This window comes from Alosa sapidissima, chromosome 6, assembly GCF_018492685.1.
Source record: "Alosa sapidissima isolate fAloSap1 chromosome 6, fAloSap1.pri, whole genome shotgun sequence".
Classification (NCBI taxonomy): Eukaryota; Metazoa; Chordata; class Actinopteri; order Clupeiformes; family Clupeidae; genus Alosa; species Alosa sapidissima.
Genome location: NC_055962.1, coordinates 25206331 through 25227828, shown reverse-complemented (window position 1 = coordinate 25227828; position 21498 = coordinate 25206331). Strand labels below are relative to the sequence as shown.

At 42.7% G+C, this 21498-nt stretch overlaps 1 protein-coding gene across 1 annotated transcript in view; it reads right to left on the bottom strand.

Annotated features, from left to right (window-relative positions):
- Positions 1–2669: 2669 nt before the first annotated feature.
- Positions 2670–21498, bottom strand: part of vsnl1a (visinin-like 1a) — a 37391-nt gene continuing 18562 nt past the window's right edge. The window contains exons 3-4 of the mRNA XM_042096419.1: positions 6266–6481; positions 2670–5065 (exon numbers count right to left, since the gene is read on the bottom strand). Of these exons, the coding sequence (XP_041952353.1) occupies positions 4868–5065; positions 6266–6481 (414 nt within the window). The 3' untranslated portion in view covers positions 2670–4867. The remainder of the gene's footprint in view (positions 5066–6265; positions 6482–21498) is intronic.

Sequence of the window (21498 nt, the reverse complement as noted above, 5' to 3'; positions counted from 1 at the left end):
TAATAAACTCTTTATGTATCAGATATGTTGTAGGGCAGGACAGGAATTACCCCAATGACCCTCAAGAAGCTAAAATTGAAATAATAGCTAAACAAAATGGATTCCTTGATAATAAATTGATAGAATTGTAGGTGACTGCTCATTTTTCTGTAGAAAGTACTGTCACTAACTATTATGAACAGTTGTCACTCTTTACAGAGGATTTGCACTGTATTTTTTTTTTTTCGCTGTAAAGGCGACAGTGCTTGCCTAATAAAAACATCTCACTGGTGCTCTTTCCTATCATTCAAATTCCAGCCATGCAAAACAATGGAAGAGTGTGCATGTTTGAGGAGTACTGAAGAGTGCTATGGAGATTGCATTATTTGCAAAAAAATTACACAAGATTTCCTTTATAGTGCAACAAAAAGAAATACTCTCCAGTGCATCATTACTGCATATGATGCTGAAAGGGAAGTGGACTTAGGACAAATCCTCAGCTATGAACTGATTAATGTCCCTGTACTGTAGCTATTGCAATGGTTATTTGTGAAGTGGAAATAAGTCTATCCTCACTCAAGTGCTGTCTAGCAATGTGGAATGTCCAGTAGTGATCACTGCAAAAACTGCTCATTCAACACTGGTAATAGATGCTCAAGATCTAGTTATGTCTTTAGGACACCCATCTGACTGCAGCACATTTAAGAAGTATGCAGGAAAGTTTGTAAGAAATGTTTGTATTGTTATTTGGGTATTTGTTATGTGGTAGCAAATAATGTTAACTATCAAAGAAATAGACCTAATGTATGTAGGAATGCACACAGATATTGCAACAGATAATGGTGTAGGCCTATCTGATTAAGACCTGAGTGGTTGAAACATACATGTACTTATTAAATTACACTGGGAGCAAAAAAACATCTTCACTTTTTTCCCTTTACAACTGTCAAAGAAATCCCATAAACACGGGAAGGCCTAGGGTAGCCTACATCAGATGGCCTAAAGATTAGGCTCTTCTGCATACTGTAGCAATAAGTGATTTGCATGCAGTAATTTAAACACTGACCTTGATCTAGCCTACTTAGGCTATTTAAAGGTAATTTATTGCCAAAACACCAGACAATATAAATGAGCTATAACAAACAATAAAGGACTTAATCACACACAAATGACTATTTTACTGACTACAAAAATAATAATTATGTAGGAAGTTTAGAAGTTTAAAACCCAGAATTTACCAAAAGTGCACCAAATTCAACACAAATGACTCAATACACTTGGAGGAGGCCTGCGTCCTTTTTTTTTCCAGATATTTTAGGATTTGGATATCGTTTCAGTATCGAGTACCAGTATCGAAGTCATAATTTTGGTATCGTGACAACACTATGTCAGAGCCACTCTGTTTTCTAGATGTCGAGGATCGGAGGCTCTACCACCAACAAGTGATGCTGCTCAATGGCATATCAGAAAAGCACATTATCAAGCTCTAGTATGGAGGCAAGCACACATACCAAATCCCGTGTTACTAGAAGTTAAATGGTTTGTACTTGTCGGTTGTTGCTGACGGTAGATGCAGTTCTGCATTAGGCTTATTCCCGCTATCTAAGTTCATATGTACTGTAGGATATATTCTGAGTTGAAGGTTATCTGTGCAACTTGTTATTGTGATGAAATGCATTAAACACAACATGAGTGACTCACTATGTTAGCAATAAAAATATGGTGCTTTGATTAGAATTTCCGAGTTTATTACATGTTAACTGTAATCATGTTCCCATTAAATACATTAATAAACTATAGTATGGCTTCTTTAATGCTCAAACATGTTTTTAGAGAACATATTTATTTGGTTTTAGTGATTACATTTGAAATCAACCCAATTTAGGGAAAAATAAGAAAAGAAAAACGCTATTTTATGTTAAAATGTTGATTATGTGGCTTAGAACTCAGAATTGAGCTTGGTAAACAAAATATTCAGAATCGGCACCCTCAAATTAGGTAAGAAGGGTGGTTTACCAACTTTTCCTCAAATTTGCCGTCAGAAGTTCTCTTCTGTGAAGCTGCTCCCTCTCTATTATGACCCCTGTATTTTAAGGAAGAACATTTATTTATTTATGATAAATTATTCATTCACAAAGAAAATTGGTGTCCTTAAACGTTGGATATTTCCTCATTTTTTTACTTAAGGCAGGTACTTTTCCGAACAATTTCCAAAAGATGATTTTATATTCCTCTTTTTAGTCAAGTTTAGCAGAGGTGCCAATAATTCTTGAGGGTACTGTAGGCTTGTTGATGGTGAAAATAAGCTATTTATTTCAACATGGCATATTCAATATTCGCCCCATAGGGTACGCTGTAGAATCATCTTGAAGTATGGCGTCAACATGATTTGAGTTGTCTGAACTCTTTCTACGGCTCTGGCGATTGGTACCTTTTCCTGCCATCTAGTGGCCTATTTTGGGCATTCATTTGTTTTATCAGATAATTTAAGAAATTAAGATATCCCAATGTTACAATAACCTACTCAGTACAGAATGAACCATTAATTAATAATTGATACTGATGTGCTGATGTGCACAATGGATGAATTGATTTGCCGCTATTGTTGTGAAAATTTGATGATGGAAAAGACTGGATGATTATTGTGTGAGAAATGGGGCATGTTCAATTAAATTCACACCTTCAGAAAACAGCCTGTAAATGTTTTATTTAAACCACAACACAAGGAGTAGTGCAGCCATGTCATCAAGGGAACAATACATGCTACATGTACAAAAGAATCCTTGACATTTTTGCCAACAGTTGCTTCAATCTGGAGTCTGATAACGATAGTCTAAGTACATACGGCTTGGCAAAGAAGTTTGGGATAATCAAGACCCAGTGTTTCTTGTCATCACTGACCTGATCTGAAAACAGCGTTTCTCATTTTAAAATCCAATCTATGTTGGACAGAGTTCTTAATGCGTCAGACAGTGCATGAACTAACAGCGTTGTTTCCAGACTGCACAAATGAGAGAGACTAGGCTGGAGGCCCTCTAAAAATGTTTTCGTCAACATTCACAAGCAAAGACACAAAGGACTCCTCAACCACTCTCCACAGAGATGAACAGGAAAAAGAGCAGGCATACAAGTATGCATCAAGACACATGGACCGGAAAGTAGAGGAGAAGAGAAGTTAGAAAGAAAGAAAAAAAAGAACATACAGAAAAGAGACACATCAAGCTCAGGGTAGCGCTTAGAAAACCCTTTTGTCCTATTGCCACAAATGATTGAATAGGATGCATTGCTGACTGGTTCTATATGTAGTTGGACCCTCACCTCTCAGTTTGTGCTTGGAGAGCGCGAGCGAGCGGCAAGGAGGAGTAGAAAGCCAAGCAAAAAAGTTTTTGCTCCATTTTTAACCCTCTCCGTTTGGAAACTAACTGAGAAACTGTTATCGCTCTGATATGCAAGCTGTGCCTTTGTGACAGGAATACGTGGCTTGAAGAGGCTTGAAGTGTTGGAAAATATGTACACTAAAGGCAGTGGAGGTTCATGCTATAACTGTGGTTACAGCATAGTACTGTTCGTACATGGACAACACATGACACTGGGTGATTCTAATGCTCTAAATGAAAATTTGTTCATAAGCGGGTCACAATCTATAAGCCTTAGAGATGCAAAGCATACAGACAAATTCAAATGGCATACCTCTACAGGAGTTTGAGTGACTGTTAGTAGTTTTTGGTTATTTGCAATGTTATGTTGAAGATTACCATTCTAAAACTATGTTCATGGGATGGATTTAAAATAGGAAAATGCTCTGATGGGAAGCATTAACTATTCTATACTGTGTTGAGGAAAACATGCTCCTACAGGTATATAGGAAAATAATAATAATAATTAAAAAAAAAAAAAAATGCTTAGACAAATCACAAACATACATCCCATTCAATACTGTATCTAATGTAACGTGAGTATCCTGTTCTGTCTTTTGTATTCAGTTTTCAATTGCATTTTCCAATAAGGCCATTTTTTTCATCAGTCTGGAAGGATGCAAAGTCTCATTTCTTTGTAAGGCAAAACTTAACAGCATGCAAATAAACTACAATTATAATCACCCACATTACAAGCACATTTGGAAGGTGAAGTTGGAGAGATCATAATTCAGCGTGTGGTCTATTAGATTGATTCAAATTTTCCAAAGGAGTGGATAAATGTGTTACTCAGACAGGATTTTGGTTTTCGTCAACATTACTCTGTAAATGAACCACATAGCTAGCATCAGTAAACTTGAACAATAAATAGTAGCTTAATTCAACATAGCACATCACTGATGCGCAAGCTCCAGTGGAATGGGACTCTACGGGAAGTATTTTGCACACTGTTCACATTTTGGCAGTTTATTTTAAATAATTCATATATATTTATATATTTATATATTTATAGAATTATATATATATATATATATTTGTGCATGGTGTTTTGTGTGTGTCTGCGTGTGTGTTTTTGCGTGTGTGTGTGTGTGTGTGTGTGTGTGTTTGTGTTTGTTTGTGTGTGTGCGTGTGTGGGACAACTCTGTAGTGTGGCAAATATTTGTCAGCAAATAACATTCTCATGCACACGAGTGTTTCAAACACAAGAAGCGGAATCCGTTGAAAGGTAGTCCAAGCATATTATAATCAGAATTATAATTTTTTCTTCTTTTTATCAGTGGAAATAGCTGCAAACTGAATGGAACATTAATCTTCTGTGCAGTCCATGGCGCCTTTGCCTTTTCTCTCTCTCTCTCACTCTCTCTCTCTCTCTCTCTCTCTCTCTCTCTCTCTCTCTCTCTCTCTCTCTCTCTCTCTCTCTCTCCCCCTTCCTCTTTCTGTACAAGTGAAGAAGAGAGGTGAGGAGTGGCTGCTCATTTCTGCAGGTCGCACTGCAGCAGTAGTACAATGGACGGGTCGCTCTTGGCCGCCTCCTTGAACTCCTCCAGCGAGATCTGGTCGTCGTTGTTCTTGTCCATCTTGCTGAAGATCTTGTCCACGCGCTGCTCTGGCGTCAGACCGTCCTCGTTCATCTTCATCATGATCACCGTGCCAACCATCTTATAGATAGCCTGCAAAGTGCAAGAGGGAGAGAAGAAACACAAACCCATATTAAGCTCTCAAATCTTTCTTTATAATAAATGAGGGTGATAACGTAGTGGCAAATGAGCTGGGCTAGCGTACAGTAGCTAGAAAAGTTGTGTGTTTAATTCCCAGCTTCTACCGCTGTCCCTTGAGCAAGGCACTTAACCCCGAGTTGCTTCAGATAAAAGTATCTGCTTAATGAATAAATGTAAATTCAGAAGTTTTCATAACCTGGTTATGAGCTATATTTCAAACTCTCTTTGGTAACTATGTTTCCTTAGTAGGAAAAAAGAAAAGAAAAACACTTTCTTTACTCCTCTACTAGCTGCACCTGCAGTATAACCTATCAAGGTGTGTAGGCTCCTCTCCATCTTCTGTCTAACTGTGTTTCCTAAATTTCCTGATGTCCAAAAAACTACAAAAGATCACAGTATCTGAGCACACCCAACAATTGGTCTTTTTTTCATTTCTGTATTATACAGCAAGTAAAGTCAAACTACCTGTGAGCTGTTTTTTTTTTCAAGTACAAGTACAAGTAGAATAACTAGAGACTGTCATAAACACAGGTACCACTGACCACATGCACATATGACCAGTGACCAAATGCACATATGGCCATTCATCACATCAATGGCCAGGCAGCCACTGTGTAGTTATGGCTCCAGGGCAAGGAGAACAACTCTAAGAATGTAATGTAACTGTTCGACCTAATTAGGTTTCCTAAGGAAAAGGCTGAGCAAGTTCATCAAAGTATGCCAAGTCTCGGCCGAGGACCACTGGCAGATTTGACCAGAGGCAACAAAGTTAGCGGACTCCTTATGAGGAAATAAATATTAAAGTGCTGTTATTAATTTTAAAGTGTGCATTATAGGATGTGTGTGACCGACTTGTGAATTCAGAGCCTTTCTTCACTGGTCAAGCTACTTTTGCGAAAACTATTTTTTGTGTAAAAATAACAAAACAGCTAGTTAACAGAACTCGTAGATGTTAAACTATTCAAAAAGGCTAGTTAACAGAGCTTGTAGATGTTCGACTATTTGACACAGCTAGTTAACAGAACTTGTAGATGTTAAACTATTCAAAAAGGCTAGTTAACAGAGCTTGTAGATGTTCGACTATTTGACACAGCTAGTTAACAGAACTCGTAGATGTTAAACTGAACAGTGACATGACGTGGATTCTGTCACCTCGATGATCTCCAGCATCTCCACTCGTGTTATCTTTCCATCTCCGTCCAGATCGTACATGTTGAAGGCCCAGTTGAGCTTCTGCTCGAAGCTGCCCCTGGAGGTGATGGACAGCGCGCAGATGAACTCCCGGAAGTCGATCGTGCCATCACCATTCTTATCAAAGGTCCTGAAGGCGTGCTGAGCAAACTTGGAGGCATCGCCGTACGGGAAAAACTGGGGAGAGAAGAATGGGAGAAAAGACCATGAGGTGATGTCTGTTATGCCATATCTAAGATGATCACATGTAAGACAAGAAATGAAATAAGTGAAGTGTTCCTGTTATTGTTAACACCTTTAATCGCCTGCTTGGGGCGCCACGGTTCACTTTTCCCCACATTTATTTTTTGTCAGTCATTCCAGTTTTTGAGCAAACAATTTGCCCTCAGACACAACTGTAATGGAGTTTTATTGTATTTCATTTCATGCATTACACTTAACTGAATTGTGGTATATTGTGGACTGGACAGAATGAAGGGTCAAAAGCAATTATTTTCCAAGAGGGACGAGGGGAACTGTTACGCTATATCCTGGGTCTCTCCTGGGCTTTGTACTTTTTTTTCCGATCTAAGAAATGTATATGGGAAACATACCCAGCCTCCCAGCAAAACTGAAGTGACAGGATTTTATTTGGAATGCTAATACGGCATCATTTGGCATGCTTGAATATAAAGAATGTCCAAATACTCACTTGTATGAGCGTGTCTCTGTGTGTGTGTGAGTGTGTGTGTCTGTGTGCGCCTTTGTGTGTGTGTGTGTGTGTGTGTGTGTGTGTGTGTGTGAGTGTGTGTGTCTGTGTGCGCCTCTGTGTGTGTGTGTGTGTGTGTGTGTGTGTGTGTGTGTGTGTGTGCGAGCGTGCGTGCGTGTGTGTGTGTTAGGCTGACACATTATTAGGCTGTGGTAATGGGCTGCAATGCGGATCTATAGTCAAACTGACATGTCTGGTACCAGGCACAGCAGCTAGGGGCAGCAAAGAGCTAAGTTTCTCTTTGAAGAGTAGGAACACTTTTTCATATCTGACTTTCTTTCTCTGTCAATCTAACAAACACACAATAACTCTCTCTCTCTCTCTCTCTCTCCTGTCCTCATGAACAAATAATCACAGACACATGTGTATGAACACCTTCATAATTTACATAACTCTACACAGCCTGTCATGGAACTATAGGTATTTCATAATTCACACTGTCACATCTAATTAGTAGTAGTAGATGCAGCTCTCAAAGGAGAAGAGATACTAGGGGTAGTTACTTATTCAGCACAATCTGTGTCTTGTAAGTGTGACATGTGTCAGAGAAGAGATAGAGAGAAAGTAATGGAAGTAGATATGCAGAGAGAGAGAGAGACAGAGAGACAAAAAGAAAGACAGAGAGAGAGAGAGAGACAGAGAGACAAAAAGAAAGACAGAAAGACAAAGAGAGAAAGAGATTTGTTTTTTTGTGTGTGAAGCTGTCTGTCAATCTCCTGAGCTTCATTGTGTGACAGTGGGCTTCAGTACAGATGACTGCAGTATGCTCAGTCACAAACACTGCAGCCATGAATTCCCCAAATGCCTCCCACAGAGGATGAGCAATTCATTAGCTCTGACCTCCCACCAGCCTGCATCGCGGAGCCAGAATCAGAGGGCGCACACGCACGCACAGACGCACACACACACACAAACACACACACATACACATGCACACACGCAAGCACAAACATTCACACAGGGAAACATACATGCTGGTGATTAAGAACACATCGGACACTATACACATACAACCGTACAGACAGTCTCTCTCTGTCTCTCTCTCTCTCTCTCTCTCTCTCTCTCTTTCTCTCACTCAGACACACACACACACATACACCACAGGATCAGCCACTATCTCACTGCTCTCACTAAGCTGATGCCCAGGGTTACGGTCGTTCCTGACTCACCAAACCTCAATTAGCCAGCTTGAGTCAAGAGACCGACCCCCACCCCCCCACCCCAAACAGCTCAAGCTCTTGGTGCGATTACACCCCATTATCATCCTACCACCTGAATGGATGTACCTGTAATACCTGCTGTAATCCACCTGTAATGCTCAAGGCTGACAGGGGTGCAAGAGGATAAAAACATACAATCACAAATAAGTGTTTGTGCTCCCACTCACTTCTGTTCGCCTTTTTACGCCTCTTTTTTTCTGCCGTCCATTCAGTGATTTTATTCCTTATTTTTTGGTGATCTCCAAGATTATATCAACCACAAGCTCTTCATATAGGCTTTCGTTTTTTTTTTCTTTTCTACTAGACAGAGTAAGCTTCTATTTAACCATCTGCTGTACCTTTAGGCAAAAAATAAAACCATGCAACTATACTGACTTACATCGTCTGAGCAAGACCAGGATTTATTTTTGAACATACTCAACCAAACATAAATACTGAAATAAATGGAATCGAGTTTGAAGTGCTTAAAAATACAGATGAAAATGTGTGACATGCCAGCTTGAGGGCTTATGGCAAGCATATCAGCCCACAACAGAAGCCAAAGGAACAGCATCTTGTCTACACTTCACACTGTACACACACACACACACACTTTCCATGTAAGGAACACACTCACAGCCAGTCTTGCAGTGTTTTTCTTTTCAAGCTCTTTTGTCTTGCATTATGCCACTAATCCTGCAAACACACACGACCAACATGAACGTAAACACTCGCACACTCTCTCTCTCTCTCTCTCTCTCTCTCTCTCTCTCTCTCTCTCTCTCTCTACATGCAATCTTCATACAACACCTGTGTTTTTTTGCTTTCTAGTTGCAGATTCATCAAATCCCTTGTTCTTTCTCTCTTTCTCTCTCTCTCTCTCTCCTTATGGCACTAATCCGCAGTGTTTCCCCACGCGATGCTGCTGACGCAAGCAGCTCTGACCAGCCACTGTGCCTGTCCCTCTCCTCACAGAGCTGCGGCCGAGCCTGCTGCCCTGACCCCCCCCCCCCCCGGAGGGATGGAAGAGACTCGGAGGCCTGCCCAGCCCGGTTCTGCCAGGAAGTGCGGCCCGCTGTGATGTACCGAGAGAGCCGGCAAAGCCCAACTCTCATGGGGCTCGCCCTTCTGTTAAGTATGGACACACCCTTCCCAAAGAAGAGTGCAGGCGAGTGTTTCTGCACGTGTACAAGTATGTGTGTGTGCGTGTGTGTTGCTTGGTACTTTGGTGTATGGCAGTGGACGAAGACCAGGAAAAGGTAAACAAGCTAAACAAGAATCAAAGAGGAATTGTCCTGGAGGATGGAGATTGCTTACAGTGAGAGCACATGGAGATATAAGCACCTGACAGACACACTCTGGCATCAATACCCACTAACACATTCACGCACACCTACACAAACAGCAAAGACACTGGCCGTCACATATACCTGCACATACGCGCACACACACACACACACACAGACACACACACATGCACTGCTGCGTTCCCTGGCACAAAATGTGGCAGGTTATGAAACACTTTGTTATGTAAAACCAGACGGGGAAAAAAAAACAAAGTATGTAGGGCAGGAGTGAGCGACCGGGGGACGTGAAATTCTCTTTTTAAGTTTCCGTTCCAGAGTGCGCTCACGTCTTTTCCCTCTCTTCTTTCTCTCTCCTCTCTTCCTCCTCCCCTCCTCTCTTCCTCCTCCCCTCCTCTCTTTCTCCTCCTCCCCTCCCTCCCTCTCTCCACTATTTGGTGGTGGAGGCATCCAGAAACGACAGGCGATATAAATAGGTTCCTCTTCCAGCACTCGGGTGGCACTTCACCTGACAGGCCCAGATAAAAAAAAAAGAGCTCTCTTCACATGATGAGCCGGGGAAGTCTGATCGCCGTTTAATGACCACCTTTCAGCCACCACGGCTCGGAAGGGAAACCACAGCCATTTTAGCTCCGATGGGCTCCACGGCTCCGATGGGGGGATACACATCTTTGACTTTGATTCAAGAAGCGAGGCTATGAAACACCGTCTATGAACCATGTTGTCATGACGACACTTTTTAGCCAAGGTTAGACATATATGACCGATCTTTATCTGTGAGAATTGTTAGTAGGTGCTGAATCGTAAGGATTTGCATACAGATTTGTTACCACACTGAGAAGGCCTTCTGGCTTTTCTGCATGCACCTTGTCAGCTGTTTCCAACCACCAAATAGCCTACTATTAACAGCTGGGGGTATTCCATCAACCTCATAAATGGCCAAGCCTGGCTTATTTCGAGACTGTATAAGTCTCGCTAATTTTAGTGAGAAATTCCGTTCCATTAATGAGGTTAATGTGAATCCCAGCTTGGTAACTATGGGAATTTATGCCACAGAACTAACCTGCTCCGTAGCAGGTTAACTTTTAAGCTAAATTAAGCTGTGTTGCAAAAAAAAACAATCAGTCGGAAAACGAGTCCAAAAAGATGGTTCCATCAACCTGTGCTTTCGTCACCTGTAGCCTACAACTTCAAAAATAGGAGCATGGATTTACACAGTCACTAGCTCCAAAGAATTTATGAAGATTATGCGATTTAAAATGTTTAACTTCATATGCGTGTGGTTCTAGGAATCTTGCTACTCTGCGTCACTTACGGTTGGTGGTGGTGTAACGTGCAGCGAGACGGCATAGGAAAGGAATTACATTCTTGCGTGTTCGCAGGTTCGCTTCCCATACAAAGTATTAAGGCTCCATAGTTTATCACCTTGATAATGGCATTTTTAGTTATAATCTTTGATGAAAGACATATGTCTACTGCTAATAAAGGGTCATACACATTTGGTAGGCTGTTCAGTGACAGCTTTGCCAGTGGGCTTTATATCTGATGCAAGCCAAAGGATTATTCTGTAGCCTAGGCAGATAATAATTAAAACTGCTTCATGTGTCGACAGTTGTTCATGAATGTCAAATCAACTGTGTGCTACACAGATTAAATACTAGGCATAAATTGAATCGAAAGCCATTGCATTTAAGATAATTTTATTTCAAACACTTTGGGACTTATGGGAGACAATAGGCTATTATGTTGATACTAATTTATTTTATGACCACCTACACCTAGACAATAATTTGGAGTGAACTCTTTTAATCTAAGAACGTAGCCTAAGCTAGGCTATAGATAGTTTTGAATATCCATATGCATATCCATAAGTTGTTTTTGAGTTTATGCTATTTATTCATTCACTTGTTTTGTTCAAGCATAGACTGTATAGTCTATGTGTTCAAGAGTGAAGCCAATCAAACTCGCAATTGATTTCAAACCATTATCATTGTTGTTTTAAATGTATGCTTTATTCTCCAATTTCTGTAGGCAATCTATTTTTTTCTCTCAATGTTAAATTTGATGACTTTCGATGAAAATCCTGTAGATGGCGCTTGCCAAATCAAACAGAAATTGTCTAGTATGGTCTTAATTTTACGACATGTATCCTCTTTTCGTCAATCTACTGTTTTGGTCTACTGTTCTACCTCGTGCACGAGCAGAGATGAAGCTGACAACCTCGCTTGAATAAACGAGGCCAAGATGCCGCTAACTTGAGTTAATGGAACGGCTTCAGCCCCAAGTGAAAGTCTACGCTAGTTCAAGCCAGGCTATTTCTGTTAAGCGCCGCCTTCATTAGCGAGGTTGATGGAATACCCCCCTGGACTGGTATAGAAGATGCAAGTCGTTTCTACATGGACATGCACACACATGTGGAAAAATACCACTTGAATGGCTGGTATGGATAGGACAGCGAACAATATGAAAACAGCTACCTTTTTTTGAGATTTATTACATTACATTACATTTGGCTGACGCTTTTTTTTTTAACCAAAACGACTCCCGACAAGGGAAACAATCAAGGTAGAGTGTGATAAGGACAAGTTAGTGCAGCAGTGAGTGCTACTTCCATACAGTCAGGTGTCAGTTCAGTGCTACAAGCCCAGGAGATACTCTCTGAAGAGCTGGGTCCACAAACTATGCCATAACCTGAGTTCATGCCACCAAGTACAGTCTTTCTGGGCTTTCTCAGAGCTTAAGGGGGTGGGGTGGGTGGATAGGCTAGGGTTATGAAAATAATGCAAAATAGTATATTATTAAAATGTAACAATGGCAGTGGATTCAGAATTACAAGTACAGTGGACAGGGCGATGCTCATCAAGATAGACCATGGATGTGTGTGTCTGTTTGATTAATGACATTCACAGCCTTGGCTTGACTAATGACTTGCCTAACTTGAGCTGATCATTATGAAGATGATATTCCTTTCTATTCAACATCACCACCTGTTGCTTAAAAGGCACAGCACCAGTAACTAAAGGTAATACTTTTGATAGAGCCCTTTGAAATGAGACACAGAGGACCCATGTGTCACAGCTTGATGGAAGTTACCTTACCACAAGAGCTAACAAGAATCTCTCTCTCTCTTTCTCTCTGACTGCCCTAAAGAAGGCCCATATGGCCGCAATGCGTAGGCCTATGTGCTTTTAACTAGTTGCCATGTTGAATTAAAAGCTTTTTCATAAATGTTTTCTAAGCAGTGTGCCTTTGTTACTTTCCTTTTTTGACTTAACTCACACCTGTTACAAAAGATCACCTGTTTGAAGTGATTACTGACAATAGCCTCCTAGTAGTGCTCAGAGCCATTTTGTGTTTTTTCTCTTTGCTCTGTGTTTAACTAGCTGCTTTTCATCCCGTTCTCCATGTAGGGAGCAGACATGCTGTCTTTGTAATGTGTAACGTTCTTTGTAATGTGTAACGTTCTCCATGTAGGGAGCAGACATGCCGTCTTTGTAATGTGGCCATTAATGGTCTGTAATACCATCCTGAATGTCATCTTAATCTTGGCGATAAATGGGCTCTTTACCATAAAGTCTACAAGTCACACGGTGAGAACACTGAGTGTGCTATTACTACTGAACCACTGTTGAGCAATGTTTCACTCCCAACAAGAGAGCCAGTGATTTTACTTGTGTGTGTGTGTGTGTGTGTGTGTGTGTGTGTGAGACAGAGTTATGATGAGTGTGTGAGATTTTCAACACCATTTGTTAGAAAATGGCCTGATGCCATAAATGGTGCTCCCGCTCCATTGTCATGTTCATTTTGCTCTGGGGATGGCGTCATTGCAGCATTGTCCACAGAGGCGTGTAGTTTATGACCCAACAATAAAACCGCAGGTTTTATGCTCTCAATTTGGAATAAAGGGACACAGAGGGCCAGACAGGTATGACACACCTCCTCTCTCTCTCACACACACACACACACACACACACACACACACACACACACACACACACACACACAGCACACACACACACAAAGAACAGCAACCCACTGCCGCCGCTGAGAATACTAAAAGAAAAGTCCACTCCAAATAACAAATGTGAGATCCAAGATACATCTTTACCTCAAATACCTGCAAAATAACCTGATATACTGACAGTTTGTTAAGAAACATCTATCTCAATCATGGAGATATGAGTGCTGCAGTATGTCAACAAGGACAGTTATTGCGTAATAAAAGGACCACTTTTTCAACAGTGATAACATTGCCATGCCACAAATGTGGATTATCATGGCACAGAAATCTCATAACAGCTATAAGATGATAACAATGAATGATGTGATAAACTGTAACATAAAACTACTGGTCTGGTTTCAGCCTGGTGTCGAACTGCAAAGATAAAATTGATGCCATATAATATACCCTGGTCACTGACACAGCAAATATGGGCAAAACGGACAATAGATTGGTCAAAAAACATCCATCGTAAGTTTCTGCCACAAGAATGGCAGAAACTTTGCATACACAACAGGTTTGAAATTGATGAAAATCTAAAAATATGTCGGCAAATGTTTATGCACAAGTCCCTTAATAAATCTTTGACTGGAATTATACTGCACACATGGTGGTACACATCATCCTTTTGTGCCACACAACTCTTTAGATGAGGGTTTCACCTGTTGTCTGCATCGACTGAAGTCAAAAAACTCATCACTGGGTTGAAAAATGTGTTCTGCTCTGTTCAGAAATAGAAAAAAAATGTAGCTCAAGTGCATGCAATCAGTGGGAGTGTCCTCAGCACTTGGACTGTGATTACGACACGGCGGAGAACTGTCAATTTCTAGAACTGTCAGTTTCTAATTAGGTCTGCCAAGCTGAAGATGTCAAATTTGACCATCCTTATAAAAATTCATGTCGAGCCAAGCTAGACGGCACACATAAATATTTATTGCCGATTTCTAGATTGGCCCTCTGGGCATGACATGCTGTTTACAGACTTCAAAAGTTTGTTAAAAAGAGAGTATTAGCTGTAAGTATGAGCTATCATTGGCTGATGCTTAAAAATGCAGATTAATTGTTATTCATTCTGTAGGCTATTACTTATAGAGCCTATTTTTACCATGGTGGGAATTTTATTAGGCCTTTGGGAAAGCCTTTACATTCAATTATTCACAAGGAAGTCAAGTCATTAATACCTGAATGTGAACTCTGACTCCAGTGTTTTACCATACTTGGGCAGTGTATCACGGCAGTCGTACATTCAGAAAAAAATATTCCAACATCTAGCTTATTTTGACATTACTGGAGTCATCTTGTCAAACTACAGGGGCTTCAGGGGCAAACTGATGGGCTTTTTGGATGGGCTGAATTTTGCATGGAATACCAAATGTATGACTGCCTCTCAGCTTAACTTTTTATACAATCCAAAGCAAGTTAGCACACACTGGTGTGCACAACTTTTCTGTGCGTTTCTGAAAGAGCTTTCTGATGAACGATGCCAAGCCATGTGGGTCAGATACCGCTGACTAACCCTCCCGCCAAGAGGGGCACGCGGCGTTTTCACTCCATTACAAGTCGGACGGCTCGCCATCCCAGACGGCAGGACCCCCAGACCCCCACGGCTCCGGACCGCCTCCCCAGCAGCACTCTATAATGGAGGCCATCTAACAATGTCAGAACAGGAAGAGCTATTCTTAGCCTGGGACGAGACGCCACTCTCAATCATAGGCTGACATGGCTCGCATGCAGACACAGACTTTCAGACACACACACTCACACACACACACACACACACACACACACAAAAATAAACCCAAAAACAATGAGACACAAATCCATCACACACAAGAACACGCTCACTGATTGACACACATTGTGTTGCACAGAGACAACATCATAGGAAAATGTTATACTGTATGGTATTGTTGCATTAACTGTGGCATTTCAGATTTAATTTAAAATCAGGCAAATAATACATTCAAAGTGACGTTGTACACTGCTTATATTATTCTACCTTTTTTGATTCGTACACATTAGATATGATACACATGTGGGATACACACGCATGTGCACACAAACATAAAACCTGCACACAGCACTTTCACAAAAAGCCCACAACCACAGCACACATACCATACATACCCTGGACTGCAGAGGTGCAGCAGGGCTGTTATAATGGACTGGCCTTGCACTGGCTGACCCTGACCTCAGGGTGATAATACACACAGCAGCAATGGCTAATGCTTGTGCTGGAGGACTGCCATGCATCACACACACACAGACACACACAGACACACAAACACACACACACACACACAAAAGCACAGCTCTTTCCACTAAATTCTGCACAGAAAGCTGTGTGTGCATCAAAACATGATGGCCAGCCTGTGAAAACGTGAGAGGCTCATATGATCAACTGCAGGGCAAAGGCCTCATTCTCTCTGGCTTATAATAATAACACCAGTCGTGTAGGAGTTCTCACTGCAATTGAGAGATTGTACTAAACTCTAACAAAGCAGAGTGGGCATAAATGAAACCTGAGAAATTTAAGGGGATAAACTCCAAAGATAACAAAGAACCTGAACTGAATTTGTAGTAAACAGAGGAGTGTCTGAGAAAGAGAGAAAGCAGAGAGGTGATGCAACTGATCTGTGTTGTTTGTGTCATCTGGAGGGCTTTCAGGGTGTTGTTTTTGATGATGATATTTGAATAATCCATCACTTCAGCTCAAGAAAGAAAACAGGTACCACACCAGTGAAGCGCCTTTGCATATTAAGATACATGGAAACTATCAAAAAGATGAACCTCAAACAAATTAGTGTTCTTTCCCACAATTCCCTCCGCACAACATCTCCAGAACCTTCTGGGACGTCTTCTACAAGATCAGGAAGGGATTTGTCATTTATTTCTGACACGGACCATTTTGAACATCAAATGGTTTTGACGCATCAAGCGTTGATATCAGACGGCGCAGCAGGGCAAAGCCCGGGGACCAATACCACTGAAGTGCGGCGCCGCAAAGCGGGCACAAAACACGGTCTCCGCTGCACTCCGCGTGCACTTTTGTCATGCCTCACGCATGAGCGGCAACGCCTCATCTTTTATGCAATCCGCCACAGCGGGCGCAGCTATTCCGAGAGACGGCAGTGGCCCATGTCAGACCTCGAACGAAGTGGAACGAACAAAAACAAATGTAAAGATAGAACTGACGAAGTCACTGTGTTTGCATTGCAGTTTGTTTATCACGCCGGCGGAGGTTCTGCTTTGCAAGGCTCTGCGCTGCTTTTGCTTTAGCTGGTGAAGATCAAAATGGCATGAATAATGCATTTCAAGTTTTCCCTCAATTTGTGAAACCAGGAAGTGACCTGAGGAAGTGTTTGGGTGTGTGTGTGTGTGTGTGTGAGTCCATGTGTGTAAATTCATTCATATGTGTGTGCTCGTTTGAGTGTGTTTGTGTTTGTGTGTGTGTGTGTGTGTGTGTGTGTGTGTGTGTGTCTGTCTGTGTATTCATGAGTGCTTACATAAAATCACAGTTGACTGTGCCTGTGAAGCTCCAGGGCTTTAGAGATGTTACGACCCCCACGCCACCCATGACACATAAACACACACACACATGCACACACACCCCTCCAGAGTCCCAGCATCTCAAGCCATTTGCCTGGGCAAACTGCATTTCTAATCTTTTCCTAATTATCCCACGAGTGGCCAAACTGTGTGAGCCTCCCTGCGCTGCTGCTCTGAAATAAATGGTTTACAACACCCTGCAGGCTCTGCCCATGCCTTCATCTCCAATGCTGCATTAGCTTAATCTATCGCTGTACACCCACACACACACACATATGAACACACACACACACACACACACACACATACAGTATGAACACACACACACATATGAACACACACACACACATATGAACACACACACACACTGTCACACATGAAGCCCTAATAATAAAGGCTGAATAATAATAAATATGCCTCTGTGAGGGGAGCTGTGTGTGTGGGCTGTCATAAGCGAAGTGTATGGGTGAATGAGGGAAGGGGGGCAGTTTTGTAAGTGGAGGGCAGTAGTATTGCTGGCTTTAGTGGGGGAAGGGGGCAGTTTTGTAGGTGGAGGCCAGTAGTATTGCTGGCTTTAGTGGGGGAAGGGGGGCAGTTTTGTAGGTGGAGGGCAGTAGTATTGCTGGCTTTAGTGGGGGAAGGGGGGCAGTTTTGTAGGTGGAGGGCAGTAGTATTGCTGGCTTTAGTGGGGGAAGGGGGCAGTTTTGTAGGTGGAGGGCAGTAGTATTGCTGGCTTTAGTGGGGGAAGGGGGCAGTTGTGTAGGATGCTAGATGCGCTGCTCAAGGTGGGTTGAGGAGAGAGGTTGAATTAATGACCGATAACAGGGAAGATACGCTTAACCAGAATGACTAGGTGGGAAAATGCATTCTGTCAGGCAGCCATAGTTTATGAACTCGCGGCATGTAGTAACGTATCATGGATTCATGTCTTTAGTGAACAGGTACATTCAGCATGAGTGGATTCAAAGAATATGAAGACATAAAGCAAAAATACTATGACTAAGACTTAAGGTTAAGTATGAATGAATGTGAATGAATATTACAACAGTAGTACAGTTCAAATCCATATAACAGTTAAGTCCAGCGATATGTAAACAACTTGTAAACAAAAATGACCTACTTCACAAAGCTAAATGTGTTACTGCTGAACAATTTTGTACAACAAGCAAATAAAGAAAGCAAAACAAGCAAGTAATTAGGGCTGTGTGTGTGTGTGTGTGTGTGTGTGTGTGTGTGTACGTGTTTGTGTGTGTGAGAGAGAGTGTGTGTAATCATTCACTGAAGCTATGCTCTGGCAGACCATCTTTGAGGGAACTGATACTTGGTATATTTGATAAAGCCTTATATTTTGCACATTTGTCAATCATATGTCACTGTGTGGGGAGTGGACACCCTATGTCGTATATACATGTACATCAGTTAAATGTCGGATATGCTAACCTATGCTGTCAATTCGCGGGGCATCTGACATGGAAATGTGTAAAATGTGTGATTTTCGTGCAAACAGGTAATAATGATTCGTGCAAACAGGTAATAATGACACTATTCGCAAAATAGTGATTTTTGAAAACTTCCATATGAGGAACAGAACCTTCGATATATGGCCACAAGATTGAGTGCAACATAAAACAATGATCATTTTAATTTTAGAATCCTTATTAATGGCAAAATGTTACATTAATGAGTCCCTCTGTGAACTTAGCCTAGGCATTTGCAACAAAATTCTAAAAGCTATTACTTAAATATAAGCAGATATCAGACTATGGAGTAGCACGTGTTTAAGCTTATAAGAGTTTGTGTGTGTTTGGTGATATATTTAGTATACATGTGAGTGAGTCTGAGTGAGGTATATGTGTCTTTGTGAGTGTTTGTTTATATGAATGTCTGGGTGAGTGGGTGTGTGTGCGTGCCTGCATGGTACGTGTTCACTGACTTGCGCATGTTTGCTTTTCCCCGGGTAAATGTCAGCGATGAGGCGGATCCCCTTCGACCTGGCAGACATGACAGCAACACACCGTCACCATCAGGCGCACACACACCAAGGGAGCTGTCCGAGGGTACCGCTCAGCTCTCTGCCTCAGCGCTCACATCCTGTTTGAGGCTGAGGCGCTCACACACACACACACACACACACACACACACACAAACAAACACACACACACACACACACACACACCACACACATCTGCAAAACTACAACCACCTACGGTCTCCCCGTCTCCCTCTCCTCTCGACTCCCACAGGGTACTGCCCAGCGACACCCCCGCCTCTTCCTTTCCCTCGTCATACACTTAGCTACAGCCACCACAGGCTAAGTACAAACATGCCTCTTGTCAGGAGGACTGGTGCTTAATGCGATCTGAGTCGTGAACCCCGCTGGCCTGGCTCTGCTACGGCTTCCCCCCCTGTCGCACAGCTCGCCATGACAACCCCCCCACCGCCTCGCTCTCTCTCCCCCAGCAGTTTCAGTGAACACACCTGTCTCGTCTCTCCCCTCCCTCATCGATTTTGCCATGACAGACAGGCAGGCAGACAGGCAGGCATGCAAGCAGACAGGCTGGTGTTTTCGGCTTTCACTGACTAAGTGGCTGTCTGATGCTCCTGTTGTTTGATGGGGAGCTGCGTGTGTTTGTGTCGCACGTCTACCTACCGACGTGGGAGCGAACTGGCATCGAGCAGATGCTTTCGGCTCAAGGCACTTAGAGGAGGAATTAACGCATCTGTGCTGTCAGATCTTGGCAAATGGGCCCTGGAGCACACATCCTTACTGTAACATGTCAAGGCTAGTGCTGTGGGATGGGGTGGGGTGGGGTTCTCCCAGTTGGTTCCTAGCACAAAGATGGAGCTCTAACTGAGGGTGCATTGTTGGAGGAGCGCTGGAATTAACAGAATAGAATGAATGTAATATGAAAGACCACACTACACACACTCACACACACGTGAAAAGTCTTTTGGGTGGGGCCCAGACGACTTCTCCAGAAGAGAGTGGTGAGGAGTGACGTGGCGCTGGGGTAATCTCGCCCCCCGTGCAGATGAAACGCAGGAGCGTGACATCATGTGAGCGCGCTGAGGTGACTCATGCAACTATTTGCTGAATAACCGGCTGGATCGTGACCTACCTGTTTCAGACGCTCATAAATCACTGCGCTTAATATCCTTCGCCATCCATCATTCCACCACTAATCCCAGGTCAGATTACCATTTCCAATGACAGCGTTTTCCATTATATTAGTGTTGGGACGTAAGCCCACCACAGGCTACAACACCTGATATGACTCATCTCGATGACGAGTTCATTATTTGGATGATTCATTTATTACTTATTTGAACTTATTGCAACAACAAGCGCACATGATTAGTTTTGCTTCCCCTGTGGTGGCCGGTGGCTTGTTTGTGCGGGGAGTCCGACGCAGGAGGGTGAGTGAGTGTGTGTGTGTGTGTGTGGGGTGGGAGACACTTAGCTTTTCTGAGAATTCTCAAAGCGCTGCGCAAGTCATGAGTTGCATCCAGCAACAAAGTAGCAGGGGCCGCCATGGAAGGGGCTATTTTCTGCCGCTGGGGGTATTTGCAGCTTTGGTGTCTGGCTCTTAGCTAAAGCCAGACACCAGGAGGATTCCAAGCCTCCAAACGGCCGGCCGCCCGGGGTGTGTCTGGGGAGGAGGTGTTCGCCTCCGTGAGAGCATGTGGAGCAGGAGCAGAAGGAGGAGGAGGAGGAGGAGGAGGGAAAGGAGGAATGGGGGAATAACTCCCACACAAAGCCATTCATCCCTCCATCACACAGCCGTCACAGATGGAAGGGAGGGGGGTGGGGTGGGGTGTAGGAAGATCAGAGAGGTGAGAAAGAAATTAGAGGTGGGAGGAGAACCAGAGGAGAGGTGAGGAGGGGGAGGGAGGAAGAAGAGTCGAGAGAGAGGAGAGACGATGTAGTTGAAAAGAGTGGGATACAAGAAAGGGAGATGGAGGAAAGTGGTAGCCTAGAAATTTAGACGCGCCCCTAGCGGCTAGTCTAGCAACTCTCCGTTGGCTTGTGAGCTCCAGAAATCGAAACTCAATCAGGCCAATGAAATCGTGTATAGAGTCGTAAGGTGGGCTTAACATAATGATTGATGGCAGAGTTGCAACGGTTTGGCTTGAATTCCCTGCTACTTGAAAACAAATAAGATGGATGTTGCTGTTGGCGAACAGTGTGACACGAGTTAAGCTTTTATTAAGTTGGCAAACGTTTGAACTAGCCAACTAGCTCCACTGGTGGGAAACGCATGGGACTCATAGCGCTGTCCTATTGCGTGCAGAGGGAATTTGAAAGACAACTGATTATCCCGCCCCTCGGACTGAGCACTGCGAACGGTGAGTGCCCAGACCAGAGTCCTGCACGGGTCCATTTTTTTAGACCC